At 43.5% G+C, this 22574-nt stretch overlaps 1 protein-coding gene across 1 annotated transcript in view; it reads right to left on the bottom strand.

Annotated features, from left to right (window-relative positions):
- Window positions 1-22574, bottom strand: part of RRAGC (Ras related GTP binding C) — a 56308-nt gene that overhangs the window by 22822 nt on the left and 10912 nt on the right. The window contains exons 2-4 of the mRNA XM_056557093.1: window positions 4674-4877; window positions 1865-2064; window positions 1529-1643 (exon numbers count right to left, since the gene is read on the bottom strand). Coding sequence (XP_056413068.1) covers window positions 1529-1643; window positions 1865-2064; window positions 4674-4877 — 519 coding nt within the window. The remainder of the gene's footprint in view (window positions 1-1528; window positions 1644-1864; window positions 2065-4673; window positions 4878-22574) is intronic.

The following is a 22574-nucleotide window of genomic DNA, read 5'->3' as shown; positions in this document are numbered from 1 at the left end:
TTTACCACTAAGTTAAAGTAGAATATGTCACGAAAAAGCTATCTCAGAATCAGAATGATAACTAAAAGCATTCCAGAGTTATTAATGTTTAAAGTGACAGTGGTCAGATGTGCAAAAAATGCTCTGGTCCTTAAGGTGTAAAATGGCCTGGTCCTTAAGGGGTTAAAAATTATTTACCCCTCCAGTACTTATTAGCAGCTGTATGCTAGAGCAAATTCTTTTCATTTTGAAATAAATTTTTGTCTTGTCTACAGTGCTCTCTGCTGACACCTGATGCCCGAATCAGGAATTGTCCAAAGCAGGAGAAAATCTCCATAGCAAACCCATATGCTGCTCTGGACAGTTCCTGACACTGCATTGTGGACAACACAAAAAAGAAATTCAAAAAGAAAATAATTTACTCTGTAGCATACAGCTGCTAATAACTACTGAAAGGATAAATATTTTTCAATGGAAGTCATTTACAAATCTGTTTAACTTTCTGGCACCAGTTTATTTAATAAAAAAAAAAAAAGTTTTCCACCGGAGTACCCAATTAAGGACTCAGCCCTTTTTTAACTCTGGAATGCTTTTACCTTTCATTCTGATTCAGAGATTGTTTTTTTTGTAACATTCTACTTTAACATAGTGGTAAATTTTTGTCATTACTTGCATCCTTTCTTGGTGAAAAATCCCCAAATTTCATGAAAATTTGGAAAATGTTGCATTTTTCTAACTTTGAAACTTTCTGATTGTAAGGAAAATGTTTGAAAACATTAAAGGGCTTTAAAGTTTGAAGTGGATTTGAGGAGGCTTTCTCTGAGAAAAACCCCATAAATGACCCTATTATAGAAACTAAACCCCTCATAGTATTCAACATGACATGTAGAAAGTTTATTAACCCTTTAGGTGTTTCACAGGAATAGCAGCAAAGTGAAGGAGCAAATAATTTATTATTATTATTTTTTTAAACACTAGCATGTTCTTGTAGAGCCATTTTTGGAATTTTTGGAAGGGGTAAAAGGAGAGAAATCCCCCCCCCACATTACATGAGGGGTGTAGTTTCCAAAATGGGGTCACATGTGGGGGGATCCATTGTTCTGGCACTATGGGGGCTTTATAAACACACATGGCCGTCAATTCTGGACAAATTTTCTCTCCAAAAGCCCAATGGCGCTTCTTCTCTTCTGAGCATTGTAGTGCGCCCGCAGAGCACTTAACATCCACATATGGGGTATGTTCTGACTCAGAAGAAATGGTGAAATGGTTTTTAAGGACTCTAGAACGGGGGCGTACGGGTACACCCTGCATCCTTAAGTGGATAAACAAACCCCTTGCGACTGGCCTTGAAAACAGCACAAATTCCTTTAGGTATATGTGCACATAGTTATTGAATGCATAAGGTGGCCAGGACAAAATTGATTTGATTTAGATTTCTCTTTACACATTTGCATTTTTTCTCTGCAGTATTTTTTTTCCCACAATTGTCTAACTTTTCCCAGTACTGTATATGACATACATTCAAACAAAACTGAACAAAAATACTCACAGATATAAAAATGTTTAGTAAGTTTTCTAGTGTTGGCAATTGTGGAATAAGTTTCTGCACAACTTTACTGAAAGCTTCAAATATTGAATGGTCATAAATACTTGTCAAGTAGAAGCTGCAAGAAAAGAAAACTTGGTTTACAAACATAGCCAAAACACAGACAGTCGTAGAGTTACCCTAAAATCATTACACATGGATTTTTAGCAGTGCCCACCAACAGGCAAAAAAACATAAGAAATAAGGTGTGCTTGGACAACCCCTTTTAAAATGCTTGACACCTCTGCATATTGCCGACTTTGGGGGGACATAAGGACCACTACACAGTAAGTATGTCACCTTAAATGGAGCTTTTCCAGACCAACATCAGCCAGGTCGTCATTGGCTCTCTGGTGAATATCTCTCTGTGTTTCGATCTTGTGGTCATCAGACAAACCATCTACTTTGTGTATGAAAACTTCAAAATTCATGTCCGGATTTGCTTTATAGGCCTTGGTGACTGTGACATGAAGTCTTGCTAGGGCTTCCATATAATCATCCTGAAAATAAACAGTAATGCAGAACAAATTAGACATTAAAGCATACAGAGCAATGTTAGCAGAGAACATTATATGTGCTTCCCATGGCTGTGCTAAGGAGGTTACTTTCAAGGCAATAGTCATTTCTTTAAAGTAACCTGTCAGGTCTCTTGGCACCAACTCTTTGACTTAATAGGTCAGGAGAACTGTGTTCTCTCAGCAATGGCACAAAAAAGCTAAATAAATAACTTGAATCTGCTTGACATGAATGGTTAGACAGTCACATGGAGAGGATCCGTCCAGACAATGGTGATTGACAGGCCAAGTACAGGAAGAAGCTCTGTGCTCAGGATGTCCGTCAAGCACAACTGGCGGGAGAGGGAGCAGCAAGCTGACTGTATCCGCTCACAGTGTAACTGTAACTAGCAGAGATTAAAGTCATTGTTTTAGCTTTGTGGCACTGCAGAGAAAGCAATAGAATGCTGTTCTTATTTGTCAGGTCCCAGGGCCGGTGTGTGAGGCCTCAGGTTCCTTTTAAAAAGCACAACTGGGGAGATTTAGCAAAACGTGTGCAGAGGAAAAGTGGTTCAGTTGTCCATAGAAACCAGATTCCAACTTTCATTCTTCAGAGGCCTTTTTAAAAATTAAAAGCAGCAATCTGGTTCTGGTCGCTATGGGAAACTGCACCACTCTTCCTCTGCACAGGTTTTGATAAATCTCCCCAACCTATATAAGCCCTTTCTAGATTCCCATCTGTAGTAAATGCAGGGGCACAGTTTGAACACTGTGTGGTTCCCATCACATGGCATGAAATCCTATTCATTGCAATAAAGCATCTGGTAGGAAATGATAACACCACAAATAAGACCCCTGCAGATCACCACACTAGATGAAGTTCTGTCTGACCACTGGGGAAATGTAGTATTGCAAGCCACCTGTTCACATACAACTATGTAAACAAATAGCTGGGACAGCTCTGGTTAAAGGAAATCTGTCATCAGTGTCCCCTGCACTAACACGTCGGTACATACAGGTAGTGCGGGTGACACTGATGACAACCATACTTTCTTGATCCTGTTCTATGCTCCCATTCTGCCCCTATCTTCCATTCTGGGAGCCCCTTGCTGCATGGGAGGAGCTTTGTGACGTTACCCCTGCTGTTAATACCAGCGGGACCCAGCAAAGAAGCAGCAGCGGTGATGTCAAGAAGATCCACACATGCACAAAGTCAGCCCCGGAACAGAAGATAGGGAGGAAGATAGCAAAAGGAAGGGAGCACGGAATGGGATCAGGTAAGTATGGTAGTTCATACAGGTAGTGCGTGTGACACTGATGACAAATTTCCTTTAATAGAGTAGCTCCAAACCCTGCTCTTTCTCGAGAAGAAAGGCCATTTAACCAGTTGCCTTCCGGCTCGTCCTGAGATGGCAACCGTTGTATGGAGCGGGCTCCCAGCTCGAGCCCGCATCATACCAGCCAGCCCCGTGCTGGTTCCTGTAGCTGGGGGCCGGCATTAATAGCAGAAATGCGGTGATTGCCATGGCCAACTACTAACCCTTTAGATCACCATTGTCAAAGTTAACAGCAGCATCTAAAAGGGACATTTAAACCATCCCTGGTGGTCCAGCAGGGTGGATCACCCTGGCAGGACGGTGGAAAGCCTGGCAGGATGGGGCTTTATCAATTGAGCACAGAGCACACAGATCAATGTGGTTCTTTGAAACCACATTGATCTGTAGGAGGAATCTAATTATTCCTCCTAAAAGTCCCCTAAGGACTAAAAGTGTAAGAAAAAAAAGTTGAAGTTTAAAATTTTTTTTTTAAATTAACCCCTTCCTTATTAAAAGTTTAAATCACCCCCATTTCCTAAATTCCATATAAAAAAAATATGTAACCATAGTAAAAAACAAACATATGTGGTATTGCCGCATGCGTAAATGTCCGAACTAATATATTGTTAATTAAACCGCACATTCAATGGCGTACGTGTAAAAACATTCAAAAAACGAATAAAAAGTGATCAAAAAGTACAATCAATACAATAGTGGTACCGCTAAACACTTCAGATCATGGCGCAAAAAATTAGCCCCCATACCGCCCTGTACGCGGAAAAATAAAAAAAAGTTATAAGGGTTAGAAAATGACAATTTTAAACGTATACATTTTCCTGCATGTAGTTATGATTTTTTTCAGAAGTGTGAAAAAATCAAACCTATATAAGTAGGGTATTATTTTAATTGTATGGACCTACAGAATAATGATAAGGTGTCATTTTTACTGAAAAATGTACTACGTAGAAACGGAAGCCCCCAAAAGTTACAAAATGGCGTTTTTTCTTCAATTTTGTTGCACAATGATTTTTGGTTTCGCCGTAGATTTTTGGGTAAAAGGACTAATGTCACTGCAAAGTAGAACTGACACGTGAAAAAAGCAATCATATGGATTTTTAGGTGCAAAATTGAAAGGGTTATGATTGTTCACTTCCATAAACTAAACTTTGTATGCAACTTTTAATATTTGACCAACTGGCTCTGTAAGCCATGCAGATGGAATAATACACGCTCCTAGACATTTGGAGCAGGTCTGTCTATACCGCACACAATTGCATCTTAAGGGCATATTCCAGTCACCTGGGCATCGATGACATAAATTAATGCTCCTGTCCCTCTAAAAATCATCTCATAGTCAAATGTCGGGTCAAAGAAATCCACTTGTCCTGGAAAGTCCCATATTTGAAAGTTGACAAAAGAACTATTGGAGATATCATCCTTGTAAATCTTGTTGGTGCTTTCCAAGAACAAAGTTTCATTAGGAGACATCTTGTGGAACACAACCTGCAAAACAAAAGGAGAAAAACTGAAATAGTCACAAATCTGAGGTCACCATCCGATATTTACATAACCGGGTACATGTAGATAGCACATGACTGCTGCATTCAATCACCTAACATTATATGCTAGATCCACCAGATGATGATAAATGAGTGGACAGCACAACAACATTTAAACTTCATTAAAGGGGTTGTCTCGCGATTCTTTTTTTACTTCTAAAAAGTGGCCAGGCAGGGTAAAAACACCTTACTTTTCATGGTCCTATAAAACTTTCCTTCCAATTCCACCCACACATATCAATGTTCAGCTGTAGTTTCTGCTTAAAGAGGTACTCCGCCCCGAAGACATCTTATCCCTTATCCAAAGGATAGGGGATAAGATGTCAGATCGCTGCGGTCCCGCTGCTGGGTACCCCCGGGATCGCTGCTGCAGCACCCCGCTATCATTGCTGCGCAGAGCGAGATCGCTCTGCACGTAATGATGGGCAAAACAGGGGCCGGAGCATCGTTATGTCACGACTCCGCCCCTCGTGACATCACGGCCCGCCCCCGTCAATACAAGTCTATGGGAGGGGGCGTGGCGGTCGTCACGCCCCCTGCCATAGACTTGCATTAAGGGGACGGGCCATGATTGTCATGAGGGGCGGAGTCATGACATCACACTACTCCGGCCCCTGTATCGCCCGTCATTACGCACAGAGCAAACTCGCTCTGTGCAGTAATGATGGCGGAGTGCCGCAGCGGGGTTCCCCGGGGTCCCCAGCAGCGGGACCGCGACGATCTAACATCTTATCCCCTATCCTTTGGATAGGGGATAAGATGCCAGGGGCGGAGTATACACTTGTTTGTGGATCACTGGGATCATGTGGCCATAATAATCACGGTTAACAGATTGCGCATCTCACTGTGTAGAATGTGCAGTCAGCATTATTGTAAGTGAAGGGCTGCATGAATGATCCAGCACAATAACTAAGTATACAGTCATGGCCGTAAATGTTGGCACTCCCGAAATTTTTCTAGAAAATGAAGTAATTCTCACAGAAAAGGATTGCAGTAACACATGTTTTGCTATACACATGTATATTCCCTTGTGTGTATTGGCACTAAACCAAAAAAGGGAGGAAAAAATATAAATAAAAAAGCAAATTGGACATAATGTCACACCCAACTTCTAAAATGGGCTGAACACAATTATTGGCACCCTTAAAGGGGTACTCCAGTGGAAAACGTTTTTTGGGAAAACAGATTTGTAAATTACTTCTATTAAAAAATCTTAATCCTGCCAGTACTTTTTAGGGGCTTTATACTACAGAGGAAATGCTTATCTTTGCATCTCTGATGTCATGACCACAGTGCTCTCTGCTGACCTCTGCTGTCCATTTTAGGAACTGTCCAGAGCAGCCTATGTTTGCTATGAGGATTTTCTCCTGCAAATGGACAGCAGAGGTCTTCTGCACGATCCTGCACTGTGTTCTGCGATGTAAAGTTCTTCACATCACAGATTCATATTTCCCGCAGAGCTGTGATTGGCCAGATGGCTCCATATATTATATTATACACACACACGAGCGGCCGTGCCCCACATCTATACATTATACGGGATTGACACCCGCTGTGATCTGTCCTTAACTGCAGATACTACTGCTCCCAACATGAAGTACACTCAACTTTCAACTTCTGACACCTGTTGCGCTCTGTCTATTAATGCAGGTACTACAGCTCCCAGCATGGAATATCGTGCGCTCCATGTTGGGAGCAGTAGAACCTGCAGTTAGAGCGCAATGGTCACAGATTTTAACCCCCATACACTAGCCCCAGGATGACGAAGTTGTTGGAAATTACAGTTCAAGCATACCTTTTGCTGCTTAAAAAGTGATTTTTGCTGCTTAAAAAGTGATTTTTATGAAAGTTGGCAACAGTCGGATTTCCCCTGTATGTCAACGCTGGGACCGCTGTGTGATTGAGCGCATAGGCCCCTTATTCTTATATGTGGGTGGCAAGTTTTCTACTGTAAAAGAATAAACAGTGTTCGTTCTCCTGTGCACAGCAGTGATGCAATGTGGGCAGCCAGCTCTCACAGTAAGCGCTCGCTCCCCATGGGCGGCATAATGCAGTAGCGGAATGAGCTGGCCGTGTGCATCGCATCATCGCTGTGCACTCTGGAAAGACAGGAAAATGGGCGGTCGGCTCCTTCTGCTACTGCATTACGCCACGCATTGGGTCTTGGGGACCGAGCGCTTGCCGTGGCCGCCCACATAGCATCACTGCTGGGCACAGCAGAACGAGCACTGTTTATGCGCCACCCGCATATAAGAATAAGGGGCCTATGCGCTGGGACCTGTGTGTCAATCACAGCAGGCCCAGCGATGACATACAGGGGATATCCAACTGTTGCTGACTTTCATAAAAAGCATTTTTTAGCCCGATTAAAGCCAATAGAAATTACAATTCAAGCATACCTTTTTGCTGCTTTCTAACAACTTCGTCATCCTGGGGCTTGTGTATGGGGGTTAAAATCTGTGACAGTTGCGCTTTAACTGCAGGTTCTACTGCTCCCAACATGGAGCGCACACTGCTCCATGCTGGGAGCTGTAGTACCTGCATTAATAGACAGATCGCAACAGGTGTCAGAAGTTACACTCGCTGCGATCTGTCTATTAATGCAGATACTACAGCTCCCAGCATGGAGCAGAGTGAATGGATTTGCCGTGAATTTACTCGTATAAATATTTGTTTGTTTTTTTTTATTTACAAAATTTGGCGAATAAGCCAAATGGAATTTTAAACAATTCGCTCATCTCTATTAGCAACACCAGCTAGTCGGTCGGAATACAGGAAGTGAGGGGGGGGGGGGAGGGGTATGTTTGCGCTGCTCCCTGTGTGAAGATCTCTGAACACACAGAGCAGAGGAGAGCAGGCAGTGTGTGAGCTGCTGTGATTGGCTAAGAGGAGGCCACACCCCCTCACACCTCCCCAGCTCAGCAGCATCGAGAAGGAGAATGATTCAGTGCACAGGTCAATCCACAGCATAGAGGAGAAGGAGCAGAAGTGTGACAGCATGTTCACCCTCATACAGCAACATGTGCCCCAGTAGTAAGGAGATGGGGAGGGGGTTTGTTCCAGTGTGCCAGCCCAGTAGTAAGGAGATGGCAAGGTGAGGAGATTTGTTACAATGCGCTCCTCAGTAGTAAAAGATGTCATGAGGAGGAGATTTGTTACAGTGTCTCACCCCAGTAGTAAGGAGATGGCATGAGGAAGGGGGTGTTACTATGTGTTATCAGTGTGTGATCCCAGTATTAATGATATTACATGGGGAGGGAGTTTGTTACAGTGTGTCACCCCAGTATTAAGATGTTGCAGTGTCACCCCAGTAGTAAGCATGGGAAAGCTGGATAAGGCTGGGTTCACACTACGTTTTGTCCCATACGGGAGCGCATACGGCAGGAGGGAGCTAAAAGCTCGCGCTCCCGTATGTGACCGTATGCGCTCCCGTATGTCATTCATTTCAATGAGCCGACCGGAGTGAAACGTTCGGTCCGGTCGGCTCATTTTTGCGCCGTATGCGCTTTTACAACCGGACCTAAAACTGTGGTCAACCACGGTTTTAGGTCCGGTTGTAAAAGCGCATACGGCGCAAAAATTAGCCGACCGGACGTTTCACTCCGGTCGGCTCATTGAAATGAATGACATATGGGAGCGCATACGGTCACATACGGGAGCGCGAGCTTTTAGCTCCCTCCTGCCGTATGCGCTCCCGTATGGGACAAAACGTAGTGTGAACCCAGCCTAACACACATGTTGACAGCCATATTGCTTGTCATTTAGCTTTACTACATAGTAGAGGCCTGCATCGAGATTGAAATCCTGCAGGACCCAACCAAAAAACATGCGGGCAGCCAGAAGGCTGCTGTGGGCGACCAGGCCCAAATCCAGCAATATCCTGCGCCACCATGGCAGCCTCAATATACACTGCTCTAAAAAATAATGGGAACACTTACACAACACAATGCAACTCCAAGTCAATCACACTTCTGTGAAATCACACTGTCCACTCAGGAAGCAACACTGATTGACAATCAATTTCACATGCTGTTGTGCAAATGGAACAGACAACAGGTGGAAATTATAGGCAATTAGCAAGACACCCCCAATAAAGGAGTGGTTCTGCAGGTGGTGATCACAGACCACTTCTCAGTTCTTATGCTTCCTGGCAGATGTTTTGGTCACTTTTGAATGCTGGCGGTACTTTCATTCTAGTGGTAGCATGAGACGGAGTCTACAACCCACACAAGTGGCTCAGGTATTGCAGCTCATCCAGAATGGCACATCAATGGGAACTGTGGCAAGAAGGTTTGCAGTGTGTCAGCGTAGTGTCATGAGCATGGAGGCACTACCAGGAGACAGGCCAGTACATCAGGACACGTGGAGGAGGCCGTAGGAGGGCAAGAACCCAGCAGCAGGACTGCTACCTCCGCCTTTGTGCAAGGAGGAGCACTGCCAGAGCCCTGCAAAATGACCTCCAGCAGGCCACAAATGTGCATGTGTCCACTCAAACGGTCAGAAACAGACTCCATGAGGGTGGTATGAGGGCCCGACGTCCACAGGTTGGGGATGTGCTTACAGCCCAACACCATGCAGGACGTATGGCATTTGCCAGCGAACACCAAGATTGGCAAATTCCCCACCAATGCCCTGTGCTCTTCACAGATGAAAGCAGGTTCACACTGAGCATGTGACAGAGTCTGGAGATGCCGTAGAGAACGTTCGGCCGCCTGCAACATCCTCCAGCATGACCGGTTTGGCAGTGGGCCAGTAATTGTTTGGAGTGTCATTTCTTTTGGGGGACCGCAAAGCCCTCCATGTGCTTGCCAGAGGTAGCCTGACTGCCATTAGGTACCAAGACGAGCTCCTCAGACGCCTTGTGAGACCTGGGTTCCTCCAAATGCAATAAAAAGCTAGAACTCATGTGGCTGGAGTGTGTCAGCAGTTCCTGCAAGAGGAAGGTGTTGTTGCTATGGACTGTCCCTCCCGTTCCCAAGACCTGAATCCGATTGAGCACATCTGGGACAGCATGTCTCACTCCATCCACCAACGCCACGTTGCACCACAGACTGTCCAGGAGTTGGTGGATGCTTTAGTCCAGGTCTGGGAGGACATCCCTCAGGAGACCATCCGCAATCTCATCAGGAGCATGCCCAGGCGTTGTAGGGAGGTCATACGGGCACATGGAGGCCACACACACTGCTGAGCCTCATTTTGACTTGTTTTAAAGGATATTACATCAAAGTTGGATCAGCCAACTCGTGACATCACGCCCGCCCCCTTAGCAAAAGTCTATGTGAAGGGGGCGCGATGGCAGTCATGCCCCCCTTCCCATAGACTTTCGTTGAGGGGGCGGGCGTGATGTCACGAGGGGCAGCCCTGAACACGGAAGCCCGCACACAGCATCCGGAACAATAAACTTCCGCTGGGGAGCGGAGCTTCCGACACAGGGCAGCGGAGTACCCCTTTAAATCTGGGGGGGAATCTGCAGGATGCCAAAACCCAATAATGTGGTGCATCCACTACATGGAGCCCAACTGCTTCTGGCCCTGTGGGCACCAAACACCTATGTGAAACAATCCACCATTTGTAATTTGATCTAATTGCTTCTCAGCATAATTTCAAAAACTAATAGGTTGTTAGTATACAATTTGATCAAAAAGTACAAGCCCACTCACCACATCAAGGCCACCTAGTCAGAGTGGGTCCCTAACCTGACACTGGTGTAGCGCTGGGTGGCGACCACTGCCTCTGAGACACCATGCCCACAGGGGCAGCAACCCAGTGGCCAGGCAACCCCACTGCTGCCCGACCAAGCACTTATAAGTATGATAGTATGCTTAAAGCGTACTCGTTAGATCCAACAACTTTTTTGTATATATATCACTCAGTACCTAATCCTGACATGTACATCTAATTTTAGTGTCTAGCACCTTTATTTTTAATTTTTTTTGTGACACTTTTCATTTAGCTCACTATTCTGAATTCCTCTCAAAGGGAGGGGGCGTGGCCTCACTGTGCAGGTCTCCGCCCCTCCCTCAGTATGCTGTCTGCTCACATCTCCCCTAGCATTAGCAAAACTACAACTCCGAGCATGTCCTCACTGACAGTAGCGGGACACAAGCTGACAGTGGGAGGATTAAGGAAGTGTGTCCATGACATAGGTGATGACGCATGGACACAACAGGACTAGTATGTGTCCAAGCAGGCAGGGGGGCAGTTGTTTGACTGGCTTGTCAGGATGAAATACTGAAAATGTTCTAATGAAAGCAATTACAAAACCTATTGGTTATACATGCTTTACAACACATCAAAAGTTTTGTATCTGACAGTGCCCATTTAAGTTAACAAAGACAACATCAGTTTAGCTGTGAAAACATTAGCATATTCTGATAACATTTTGCTACCCAGGTCACGTTTCATACACTACAGGTAAACAATCTGATTAGTTGTAGTGATGGCTCTGTGCAAGTTTGTTTTGTTAGGGAAGTTATTAGCATGCTATGTGATCCTTGTAAGAGATGTAGGTTCCAACATTAAGTTTGACCTGTCAGCAGCAACACATGGGTGTAAATAAACTCATGGCTATCCGTGATCATGATTGCATTTTTTATTTATTTATTTATTTATTTTAATCTCCTCAAGCAAGATAAGCTTTATTGTTAATATGTAAATGAGGCTTAAGTGTCCAGCTGGTGTTTCCCAGCATGGCATGAGCCAAGGCAAGTCCAGCCCATGTCCTCTTTATCCCTATCCTGCCAATCTTAACCCTTCCAGTACATATCCACTGCTGTATGCTCCAGAGGAATTTTTTTTCTGTCTGCCCTGAGTGCTCTCTGCCGACACCTCTGTCCATGTCAGGAACTGTCCAGAGCAGGATAGGTTTGCTATGGGGACTTGCTCCTACTCTGGACAGTTCCTGAGACAAAGGTATCAGCAGAAAGCACTGTGGTCAGACAGAAAAGAAATTCAAAAATAAAAAACTTCCTGCGGAGCATACGGCAGCTGATAAGTACTGGAAGGATTAAGATTTAATAGAGGTCATTTACAAATCTGTTTAACTTTCTGGCACCAGTTGATTTAAAAAAATAAATAAATAAATAAAAAAAAAGTTTTTCCACTGGAGTACCCCTTTTAAAGGAGATCTGCAGCATGACACGTCCCCCATGTATCTCCATGGGAGAGGCGGAGATGCAGCATTCTTGCATCCCCACCTCTCCTATAGAGCTGTATGGAGGGGACGTGTTGTTGACCTCAGTAAGGTCGACAACACACGCATTAGCTGCGCAGAGCGGCAATGCCGAGCCCCTATACAGGAGATCGCTGGGGCCCAAGGGTCGAACACCCGCAATTAGACATCCCCTATCCTGCGGAGAGGGGATAAGTGTCTCACACTGCAGTACTCCTTTAATGCCTGTTGAGCAAATGTGACTGTCCCCCTTCTTATCCGGCATATCGTTTTTGTTGCATGTTTTTGGCTCCGGCATCGGGACAGGGAGCGCTGCCAGCGTGTCTCAACTGACTTCTAAATAGAGCGTCTATACTTTGATACCCCCGGCAGTCATGTCCCTGTACTACAATAAATACTAAGTGGGATGATAGCTCACCGGCTGGGAAGGACATCGTGACGCTCATGCATTTAGTTTTTGGGGTCCACTGACCTAAAATACTGTTATAAATTATTTGGGGTTCACTAACCCTCTGTGATTAACCTAGATATGTTGTTATTATCTTGCTATATGATATAAGAATGTATGAATGCAAAGCTATTCAAACTAGTGTAGATTCTGTTATCTCTAGCCCCCTTTATCCCCTGAGGAAGCGGGTGTCTAGCATACATACTATAACAGCCACCCGCAGAAACGCGTCGGGACTGGGGTTCCTGTATTTATATTTGCCAATTCTCTGTGTAAGATTGGCTGACTTTGCATTTTTTGTTTATTCTGGGATTGAGCACCACTGCGAGGATGTATAACTCTCGCTGTGGAGAGACTGTAGTTAGAAATGCCCAGGTAAGTGGGTCAGTGGTATCACTAATCCTAGGCGGACTGGGAGAGTACATTTTCCTTTGTTTGGTATCCACATTTGTGAGTGAGGGTGATTTTTTTTTTATCTATGAAGTAAGTAAAAGTTACGTTTTAAGCACCTTGTTTTGCCGTTAGGGATATTATATATTTATTTGATTTGATAAGGTGACATTTGTCTATTATTTTGGGTACTCGTATAGCCCTACAATCTATATGCGCTATTTTTGCTTTTATCTTTTAGGCTCTTCCAATGATATTGTCACTCTAATCAGAAGTATGAAGTTCATGTATGGGAAACCCTTTACACACGTCTGGGCAGAAGCATTTGTTCGTTCTCCTATGTGCGGCTGACAATGGTAGTCACCAGCTCCAGTGGCTGGGCAGATCCAGCTGAAGATCTGTGAAGATCTGACTTATTTGAATATAGCTTTGGATGTTAGTCACTGTGCTGGAAACACTGGTGGGTAGTTGCAGAAGTATCATCGTGAATAGTATGTTGTATTCTATTTCCTCTTTCATATAAATATGATCATTTCTCTTCATGCTGAAGGCTGTGTGTGTGGAGTGGAAACCTCTTGATTCTTTAGTCTGTACCTCCTCTCTATGGTTACAGATAAGGGAGATTAGACTGAATAGAATAAACTGAGGTAGGCGTTCCATCCACAGAAAGATGTTTTAATCGATTCTGCCAGGGAAATGCTGCGTTGGTACACTTTACCTTCATGCATGAGTAATTTATAGCTGGTAACAGTCTCTGTCCCTTGTCAAGTACATCAGTAAATGTATGTATTCAGCAGTTACTACAGGATGCCAAAAGCACAGTCATTCATACCCTCTTGTAGACAACCATTCTTCACTTTATGGTGTCCCCATCCTTACTGGGTAATAAGTGGTAAAAACTAAGGCCGTTTATGATACCGATCCTTTTTTGTCCCAAGTACTCAATGATGCCAATTATCAATATTTTGTGCAACATCCTTTTCTTTATTTTAAAACAGCAGTTTGGCTGTCCAGATGAATAATTCCGGCAGCTATCCAACACTCTTCCAGGCTCCAAGTACATCTTACACAGCCCGAAGCCCCATCTCCCACCCTGCCCCCACATTATGCCCTCTTCTGTACCCACGTTCGAACCATCAGCAGTCGGGCCATGTCATGGAAGTAAATTACCCTGCTCCCTGGTTAGAACAGCTTTTCACCCAGCCAGCCGGTTTGCCCCACCTACTCTGAATCTTTCTGCACCCTGGCCACACTAAACCATGACTGGGTATATAGCAGGGAGAGCGGGTGTACCATGGCCCTACCAATCAGATGCAGAAAACTGGCAATTTTTTTTTTTTTTTTTTTTGGTTTTTTTTAGAGTTCACCAAATCCCTCTGTCACCTCTATCATTTACCCCCAGACACATCCACCCAAGAGGGAGCACTGTAACTGCTGACCAGGAGAGGATTTGATAACTGCACGCTATCACCATGTGCATAACCCCAAGTCCTAGCTGAGCTGCAGCTCTAGACCTCTAGGGACGACTTGTCTAGGCTGGCATGCGTGCCAGGGGTTGCCAACCACTGGGCTAGAAAGGGCAGGTATCAGGGACATTTGCATGAGTACAAGTATTCGTGCAAATGTCCAGTATCCGTTTCAGGACATCCCTAGTAAAAACTAGGATGGATAGGATGACAGCATGTGAACGCAGCCTCATGACTTGGACAGTTACAAAGACGGGGTGAACAGGAGAAGATCCATATATTCTTATGAACATTGTTCAAGTAATGTTTACAATGGCAGAGTGACAGGTAAATGCACGCTAGACCGAAACATCTACAGCAAATCTGTGTGAAAATCTCCTAGAATTTTGTAGCAGATCGAATGTGGAAATGTTGCAGTTTCGATTTCAAGGGGGAAATCCACTAAATAAAGGGACGTGATAAATTTTAAAATCCGCGCTGCAGGTCAATTTCAGTCAGGAAAAAGTCCACTATGTGAAGTTGAGAATTTGAAAAATTAAAGGAAATCTGTCATCAGAATCACCCGCACTAAATCTGTTACACAGGCTTGTAGTGCGGGTGATCCTGATTAAAACGCTTCTTATCTGGTTAAAAACGGTTCAGAGGTTCTTCAGATATCTATATTTTTAGTTTTCTGTTATTCCCTGGCTTGGGACTCAGTGGGAGGTGTTATCATCTGGGACTCGGCCACACGTCATTCTAGCTGGGCGGAGCTGCCGCCCGGCTCATGAATATTCATGAACTTATCCTCCTGGTCTAATTCTTCTTTCTCGGTCTGGTGTGGAGGGCCGCGCATGCGCCGCGTTCCGTACACCTGGAAGCGGCGTGCTCCCCCCGGCTTCACTCAAGCTGCGGCCCTATACAAGTAAGAAGACGGGCTGCATAAGTGAAAAGTCGGGGGTGGAAGGAAGGGAGGGACAGAGGGTGTATTTATTCACAAACAGACCGAGAAAGAAGAATTAGACCAGGAGGATAAGTTCATGAATATTCATGAGCCGGGCGACAGCTCCGCCCAGCTAGAATGACGTGTGGCCGAGTCCCAGATGATAAGACCTCCCACTGAGTCCCAAGCCAGAGAATAACAGAAAACTAAAAATATAGATATCTGAAGAACCGCTGAACCGTTTTTAACCAGGTAAGGAGCGTTTTAATCAGGATCACCCGCACTACAAGCCTATGTAACAGGTTTAGTGCGGGTGATTCTGATGACAGATTTCCTTTAACCCCTTCAGGACCAAGCCCATTTTGGCCTTAAGGACCAGAGCGTTTTTTGCACATCTGACCACTGTCACTTTAAACATTAATAACTCTGGAATGCTTTTAGTTATCATTCTGATTCCGAGATTGTTTTTTTCGTGACATATTCTACTTTAACATAGTGGTAAATTTTTGTGGTAACTTGCATCCTTTCTTGGTGAAAAATCCTAAAATTTGATGAAAAATTTGAAAATTTAGCATTTTTCTAACTTTGAAGCTCTCTGCTTGTAAGGAAAATGTATATTACAAATAAAAAAAAAAATTTATTCACATATACAATATGTCTACTTTATGTTTGCATCATAAAAGTGACGAGTTTTTACTTTTGGAAGACAGAGGGCTTCAAAGTTCAGCAGCAATTTTCCAGTTTTTCACAAAATTTTCAAACTCACTATTTTTCAGGGACCAGTTCAGGTTTGAAGTGGATTTGAAGGGTCTTCATATTAGAAATACCCCACAAAAGACCCCATTATAAAAACTGCACCCCCCCAAAGTATTCAAAATGACATTCAGTCATCATTTTAACCCTTTAGGTGTTTCACAGGAATAGAAGCAAAGTGAAGGAGAAAATTCACAATCTTCATTTTTTACACTCGCATTTTTGAATTTTTACAAGGGGTAAAAGGATAAAATGTATACTTATATTTGTAGCCCAATTTCTCTTGAGTAAGCACATACCTCATATGTCTATGTAAAGTGTTCGGCGGGCACAGTAGAGGGCTCAGAAGGGAAAGAGCGACAAGGGGATTTTGGAGAGTACATTTTTCTGAAATGTTTTTTGGGGTGCATGTTGCATTTAGGAAGCCCCTATGGTGCCAGAACAGCAAAAAAAAAACACATGGCATACCATTTTGGAAACTAGACCCCTTGAGGAACATAACAAGGAATAAAGTGAGCCTTAATACCCCACAGGTGTTTCACGACTTTTGCATATGTAAAAAAAAATTATTTTTTTTCACTAAAATGTGTGTTTCCCCCCAAATTTCACATTTTTGCAAGGGTTAATAGCAGGAAATACCCCCCAATATTTGTAACCCCTTCTCTTCTGAGTATGGAGGTACCCCATAAGTTGACTTGAAGTGCACTATGGGCGAACTACAATGCTCAGAAGAGAAGGAGTCATATTTGGCTTTTTGAGAGCAAATTTTGCTCGGGGGGGCATGTCGCATTTAGGAAGCCCCTCTGGTGCCAGAACAGCAAAAAAAAAAAAAAAAACACATGGCATACCATTTTGGAAACGAGACCCCTTGAGGAACGTAACAAGGGGTACAGTGAGCATTTGCCCCCCACTGGTGTCTGACAGATCTTTGGAACAGTGGGCTGTACAAGTTTTCATTTTCACGGACCACTGTTCCAAAGATCCGTCAGACACCTGTGGGGGGTAAATTCTCACTGCACCCCTCATTACATTCCGTGAGGGGTGTCGTTTCCGAAATGGGGTCACATGTGGGGTTTTGTTTTTTTTGCGTTTGTCAAAACCGCTGTAACAATCAGCCACCCCTGTGCAAATCACCTCAAATGTACATGGTGCGCTCTCCCTTCTGGGCCTTGTTGTGCGCCCACAGAGTACTTTGCGCTCACATATGGGGTATCTCTGTAGTCGGGAGAAATTGCGTTACAAATTTTGGGGGGCTTTTTTCCCCTTTTACCTCTTGTGAAAATGTAAAGTATAGGGCAACACCAGCATGTTAGTGTAAAAAATTACATTTTTTTACACTAACATTCTGGTGTAGACCCCAACATTTCCTTTTCATGAAGGGTTAAAGAAGAAAAAGCCCCCCAAACCTTGTAACGCAATTTCTCCCGAGTACGGCGATACCCCATATGTGACCCTAAACTGTTGCCTTGAAATACGACAGGGCTCCAAAGTGAGTGCGCCGTGCGCATTTGAGGCCTAAATTAGGGATTTGCATAGGGGTGGACATTGGGAATCACTGGCGAAGAATACCCCTAACAGGGTGCCTCCAGCTGTTGCAAAACTCCCAGCATGCGTGGACAGTCAACGGCTGTCCAGCAATACTGGGAGTTGTTGTTTTTCAACAGCTGGAGGCTCTGCTTTGGAAACAGTGGCGTACCGGACGTTCTTATTGGGGGAGGGGGGCTGTGTAGGGGTATGTGTATATGTAGTGTTTTTAACTTTTTATTTTATTTTGTGTTAGTGTAGTGTAGTGTTTTTAGGGTACAGTCACATGGGCGGGGGGTTACAGCGAGTTTCCCGGCGCAAAATTTGCTGCATCTCAAGATGCGAGAAACCCACTGTAAAAGCCTTGCCCATGTGAATGTACCCTGTACATTCACAGGGGGGGGGGGGGGGGGGGGGGGGTGCACCAGCTGTTGCAAAACCACAACTCCCAGCATGCATGGTCTGTTAGTGCATGCTGGGAGTTATAGTTTTGCAACAGCTGGAGGCACACAGGTTAGGAAACACTGAGTTAGAAACAGACAATGTTTCCCAACCAGTGTGTCTCCAGTTGTTTCAAAACTACAACTCCCAGCATGCCCAGACAGCTGAAGGGCATGCTGGGAGTTGTAGTTCGGCAACATCTGAAGGGCCAGATGTTGCTGAACTAAAACTCCCAGCATGCCTGGACAGTCAGTGCATACTGGGAGTTGTAGTTTTGCAACAGCTGGAAGAGCACAGATTGGAGACCATTATACAATGGTCTCCAAACTGGGGCCCTCCAGATGTTGCAAAACTACAACTCCCAGCATGCCCAGACAGCCAAAGGCTGTCTAGGCATGCTGGGAGTTGTAGTTTTCAGACTCCTAAAAGCAGCAGTGAAGATCTTCACTGCTGCTTCTGAGGACCATATACTTACCTGCCGTTCCCTTCGCTGCTCGCCCACGTGGCCGGTCCCGCAGTGCTCCTCGGTCCCGCCAGGTAAGTCCGCCGGTCCCCTGGTGTTCCCCCCCCCTATGCCGCAGGTCCTTGCAGCCATCGTCCCCCGTTCTGCCCAACTTCCAGGGGCGGGCAGTGCGGGGGATCTGAACTTTCACCCCAGATCACTGTGATTGGTCCACAGGGACCAATCACAGTGATCGCTGACCAGGACCATCAATGGATGGTCCTGGGGGTGAAGCAGAAGTTGTCCCCTGCTGGAAACAGCGGGACTTCTGCCAGTTAACCCGTGCGATGCTGCGCATCGCCGGGTTAACTGAATGTCATTTATAAACGCCGGGATGCGCGAACGCACTGCACAACCCGGCGTTTATATATGACATTCTGCGGGAAGGGGTTAATGGTACTGTAAGCTGCTGTGCAGAAATCCATCGCAAACCTGCCTGTCAAAAACCACAACCACAAAACTGTGGTTTTTACCCTATTTCACCAGTGAAAACGTCACTACAACTCACAAAAACCGCAATCTGTGTACACAAGAGCCTTATGCTGACTACAACATGAGCCCTCTACATGAAGAATTAGGTCCTCTGACTAGGGCTATTTCTACACCATGTTATTATCCTATTGAAAAGTTCTGTCCCTTTATGTACAGTCATCATTTTTCTGTCACTACTTTCATTTAGTTTTTCAGCATATTTCCCCCCCCCCCCCCCCCCAAAAAAAAAGGCATACCGACATAATTCAGCTGGCTATATACTTTTATTGGCGCCAATGATAATATTTTATTGAACCAGTCAAATTTTTTTCTTGTGGCAATGGAGAAGAGTGTCTAACAAATTATTTTAAGTAAAGTCACTATAATAAATTTGGCATAATATGCACCCTAGGGTCAAAATCTTGAGCTTAACATACAGAGAAGAGCTATAGTGAACAGATCTGCAGAACCTCTTCTGGGTTTTTGACCCACTTCTGGTTTTGCTGGGTTCACATCACTATTTAAGTGTCCGAAGTACGGATACGATTTCAAAACCTCAAATCGGCTGAAATCGTATCTGTGCACGGACATGTACAGACTCATTAACTTTTATGGGGCTGCGGACCTGATCGTAATCAGCTAGTGACTAAGATCTGGTCATTTTCTCATCACGTCAGATATTTGGCACGGACGGAAAATCTTGTCAGACCACGATTTTCTGACCATGTCAAAAATCTGACATGCTGAGAAAATAACCAGATCGTAGTCACTAGCTGATTACGATCAGGTCCGCAGCCCCATAAAAGTAAATGGGTCTGTACACAGATAGGATTTCAGAACCTCCAATCGGCTGAAATCATATCGTGATGTGAACCCAGCCTAAGATACTGGTGTCAAATAATGCAAAGTAATTCCAAATCCTCAGCTTCTATGCCAAGATACTAATGTAAAATATGCCCATGGGAAAGTGGCCTAAAGAAACATGCTTATTCAGACACTGTACAAGCTCTAAGCTGTAATGCAGCAGCCGCAGACTCCTGAGGGACCTTTCAGTCCCTCCATATACCTCCCATTGAGGACAGCTTCTCCTAACAAACAACTGATATTTGGCCTCTGAAAAAAAATATGTTTCCATTCACCAACTGCAAACAGGGATTTTAAAAGCAGCAAGAAATTTATACATATTTTTATTATGCAATGAATAAGCTTTGGCTACATAAAACCTGAATACCACATAGAATGTGTTAGCAGATAAGAACCATTTGGCCTATCTAGTCTGCCCAATAATCTGAATCCTATTAACAGTCCCTGGCCCTATCTTATATGAAGGATAGCCTTATGTTTATCTATATCTTATATGAAGGATAGCCTTATGCCTATCCCTATCTTATATGAAGGATAGCCTTATGCCTATCTCTATCTTATATGAAGGATAGCCTTATGCTTATCTTTATCTTATATGAAGGATAGCCTTATGCCTATCCCTATCTTATATGAAGGATAGCCTTATGCCTATCCCTATCTTATATGAAGGATAGCCTTATGTTTATCTCTATCTTATATGAAGGATAGCCTTATGTTTATCCCTATCTTATATGAAGGATAGCCTTATGTTTATCTCTATCTTATATGAAGGATAGCCTTATGCCTATCCCTATCTTATATGAAGGATAGCCTTATGTTTATCTCTATCTTATATGAAGGATAGCCATATGCTTATCCCTATCTTATATGAAGGATAGCCTTATGTTTATCTCTATCTTATATGAAGGATAACCTTATGCTTATCTCTATCTTATATGAAGGATAGCCTTATGCCTATCCCTATCTTATATGAAGGATAGCCTTATGCCTATCCCTATCTTATATGAAGAATAGCTTTATGCCTATCTCTATCTTATATGAAGGATAGCCTTATGTTTATCTATATCTTATATGAAGGATAGCCTTATGCCTATCTCTATCTTATATGAAGGATAGCCTTATGCCTATCTCTATCTTATATGAAGGATAGCCTTATGCCTATCCCTATCTTATATGAAGGATAGCCTTATGTTTATCTCTATCTTATATGAAGGATAGCCTTATGTTTATCCCTATCTTATATGAAGGATAGCCTTATGTTTATCTCTATCTTATATGAAGGATAGCCTTATGCCTATCCCTATCTTATATGAAGGATAGCCTTATGTTTATCTCTATCTTATATGAAGGATAGCCATATGCTTATCCCTATCTTATATGAAGGATAGCCTTATGTTTATCTCTATCTTATATGAAGGATAACCTTATGCTTATCTCTATCTTATATGAAGGATAGCCTTATGCCTATCCCTATCTTATATGAAGGATAGCCTTATGCCTATCCCTATCTTATATGAAGAATAGCTTTATGCCTATCTCTATCTTATATGAAGGATAGCCTTATGTTTATCTATATCTTATATGAAGGATAGCCTTATGCCTATCTCTATCTTATATGAAGGATAGCCTTATGCCTATCTCTATCTTATATGAAGGATAACCTTATGCCTATCTCTATCTTATATGAAGAATAGCCTTATGCTTATCCCTATCTTATATGAAGGATAGCCTTATCCCTATCTTATATAAAGAATAGCCTTATGCCTATCCCTATCTTATATGAAGAATAGCCTTATGCCTATCCCTATCTTATATGAAGGATAGCCTTATACCTATCCCTATCATATATGAAGGATACCCTTATGCCTATCCCTATTTTATGTGAAGGATAGCCTTATGTTTATCTCTATCTTATATGAAGGATAGCATTATGCCTATCCCTAGCTTATATGAAGGATAGCATTATGCCTATCCCTAGCTTATATGAAGGATAGCCTTATGCTTATCTCTATCTTATATGAAGGATAGCCTCATGCCTATCCCTATCTTATATGAAGGATAGCCTCATGCCTATCCCTATCTTATATGAAGGATAGCCTCATGCCTATCCCTATCTTATATGAAGGATAGCCTTATACCTATCCCTATCTTATATGAAGGATAGCTTTATGCCTATCCCTATCTTATATGAAGGATAGCCTTATGCTTATCCCTATCTTATATGAAGGATAGCCTTATGTTTATCCCATGCATGCTTAAACTCCTTCACTGTATTTGCAGCGACCACTTCTGCAGAAAGGCTATTCCATGCAGCCACTACTCTCTCAGTAAAGTAATACTTCCTGATTACTGCATGAATGTTTAATATGAAACTATGTCCTCTTGTGATAGTTTTTCTTCTTTAATACATACACTCCTCCTTTACCGTGTCGATTCCCTTTATGTATATAAAAGTCTCTATCATATCCCCTCTGTCTCTTCTTTCTTCCAAGCTATACATGTTAAGGTCCTTTAACCTTTCCTGGTAAGTTTTATCCTGCAATCCATGTACTAGTTTAGTAGCTCGTCTCTGAACTGTCTCTAGAGTATCTATATCCTTCTGGAGATACGGTCTCCAGAACTGTGCACAATACTCCAAGTGAGGCCTTACCAGTGTCCTGTACAGCAGCATGAGCACTTGTCTCTTTCT

Source organism: Hyla sarda, chromosome 2 (genome assembly GCF_029499605.1).
Source record: "Hyla sarda isolate aHylSar1 chromosome 2, aHylSar1.hap1, whole genome shotgun sequence".
Classification (NCBI taxonomy): Eukaryota; Metazoa; Chordata; class Amphibia; order Anura; family Hylidae; genus Hyla; species Hyla sarda.
This window is presented reverse-complemented; position numbering and strand designations above follow the sequence as displayed.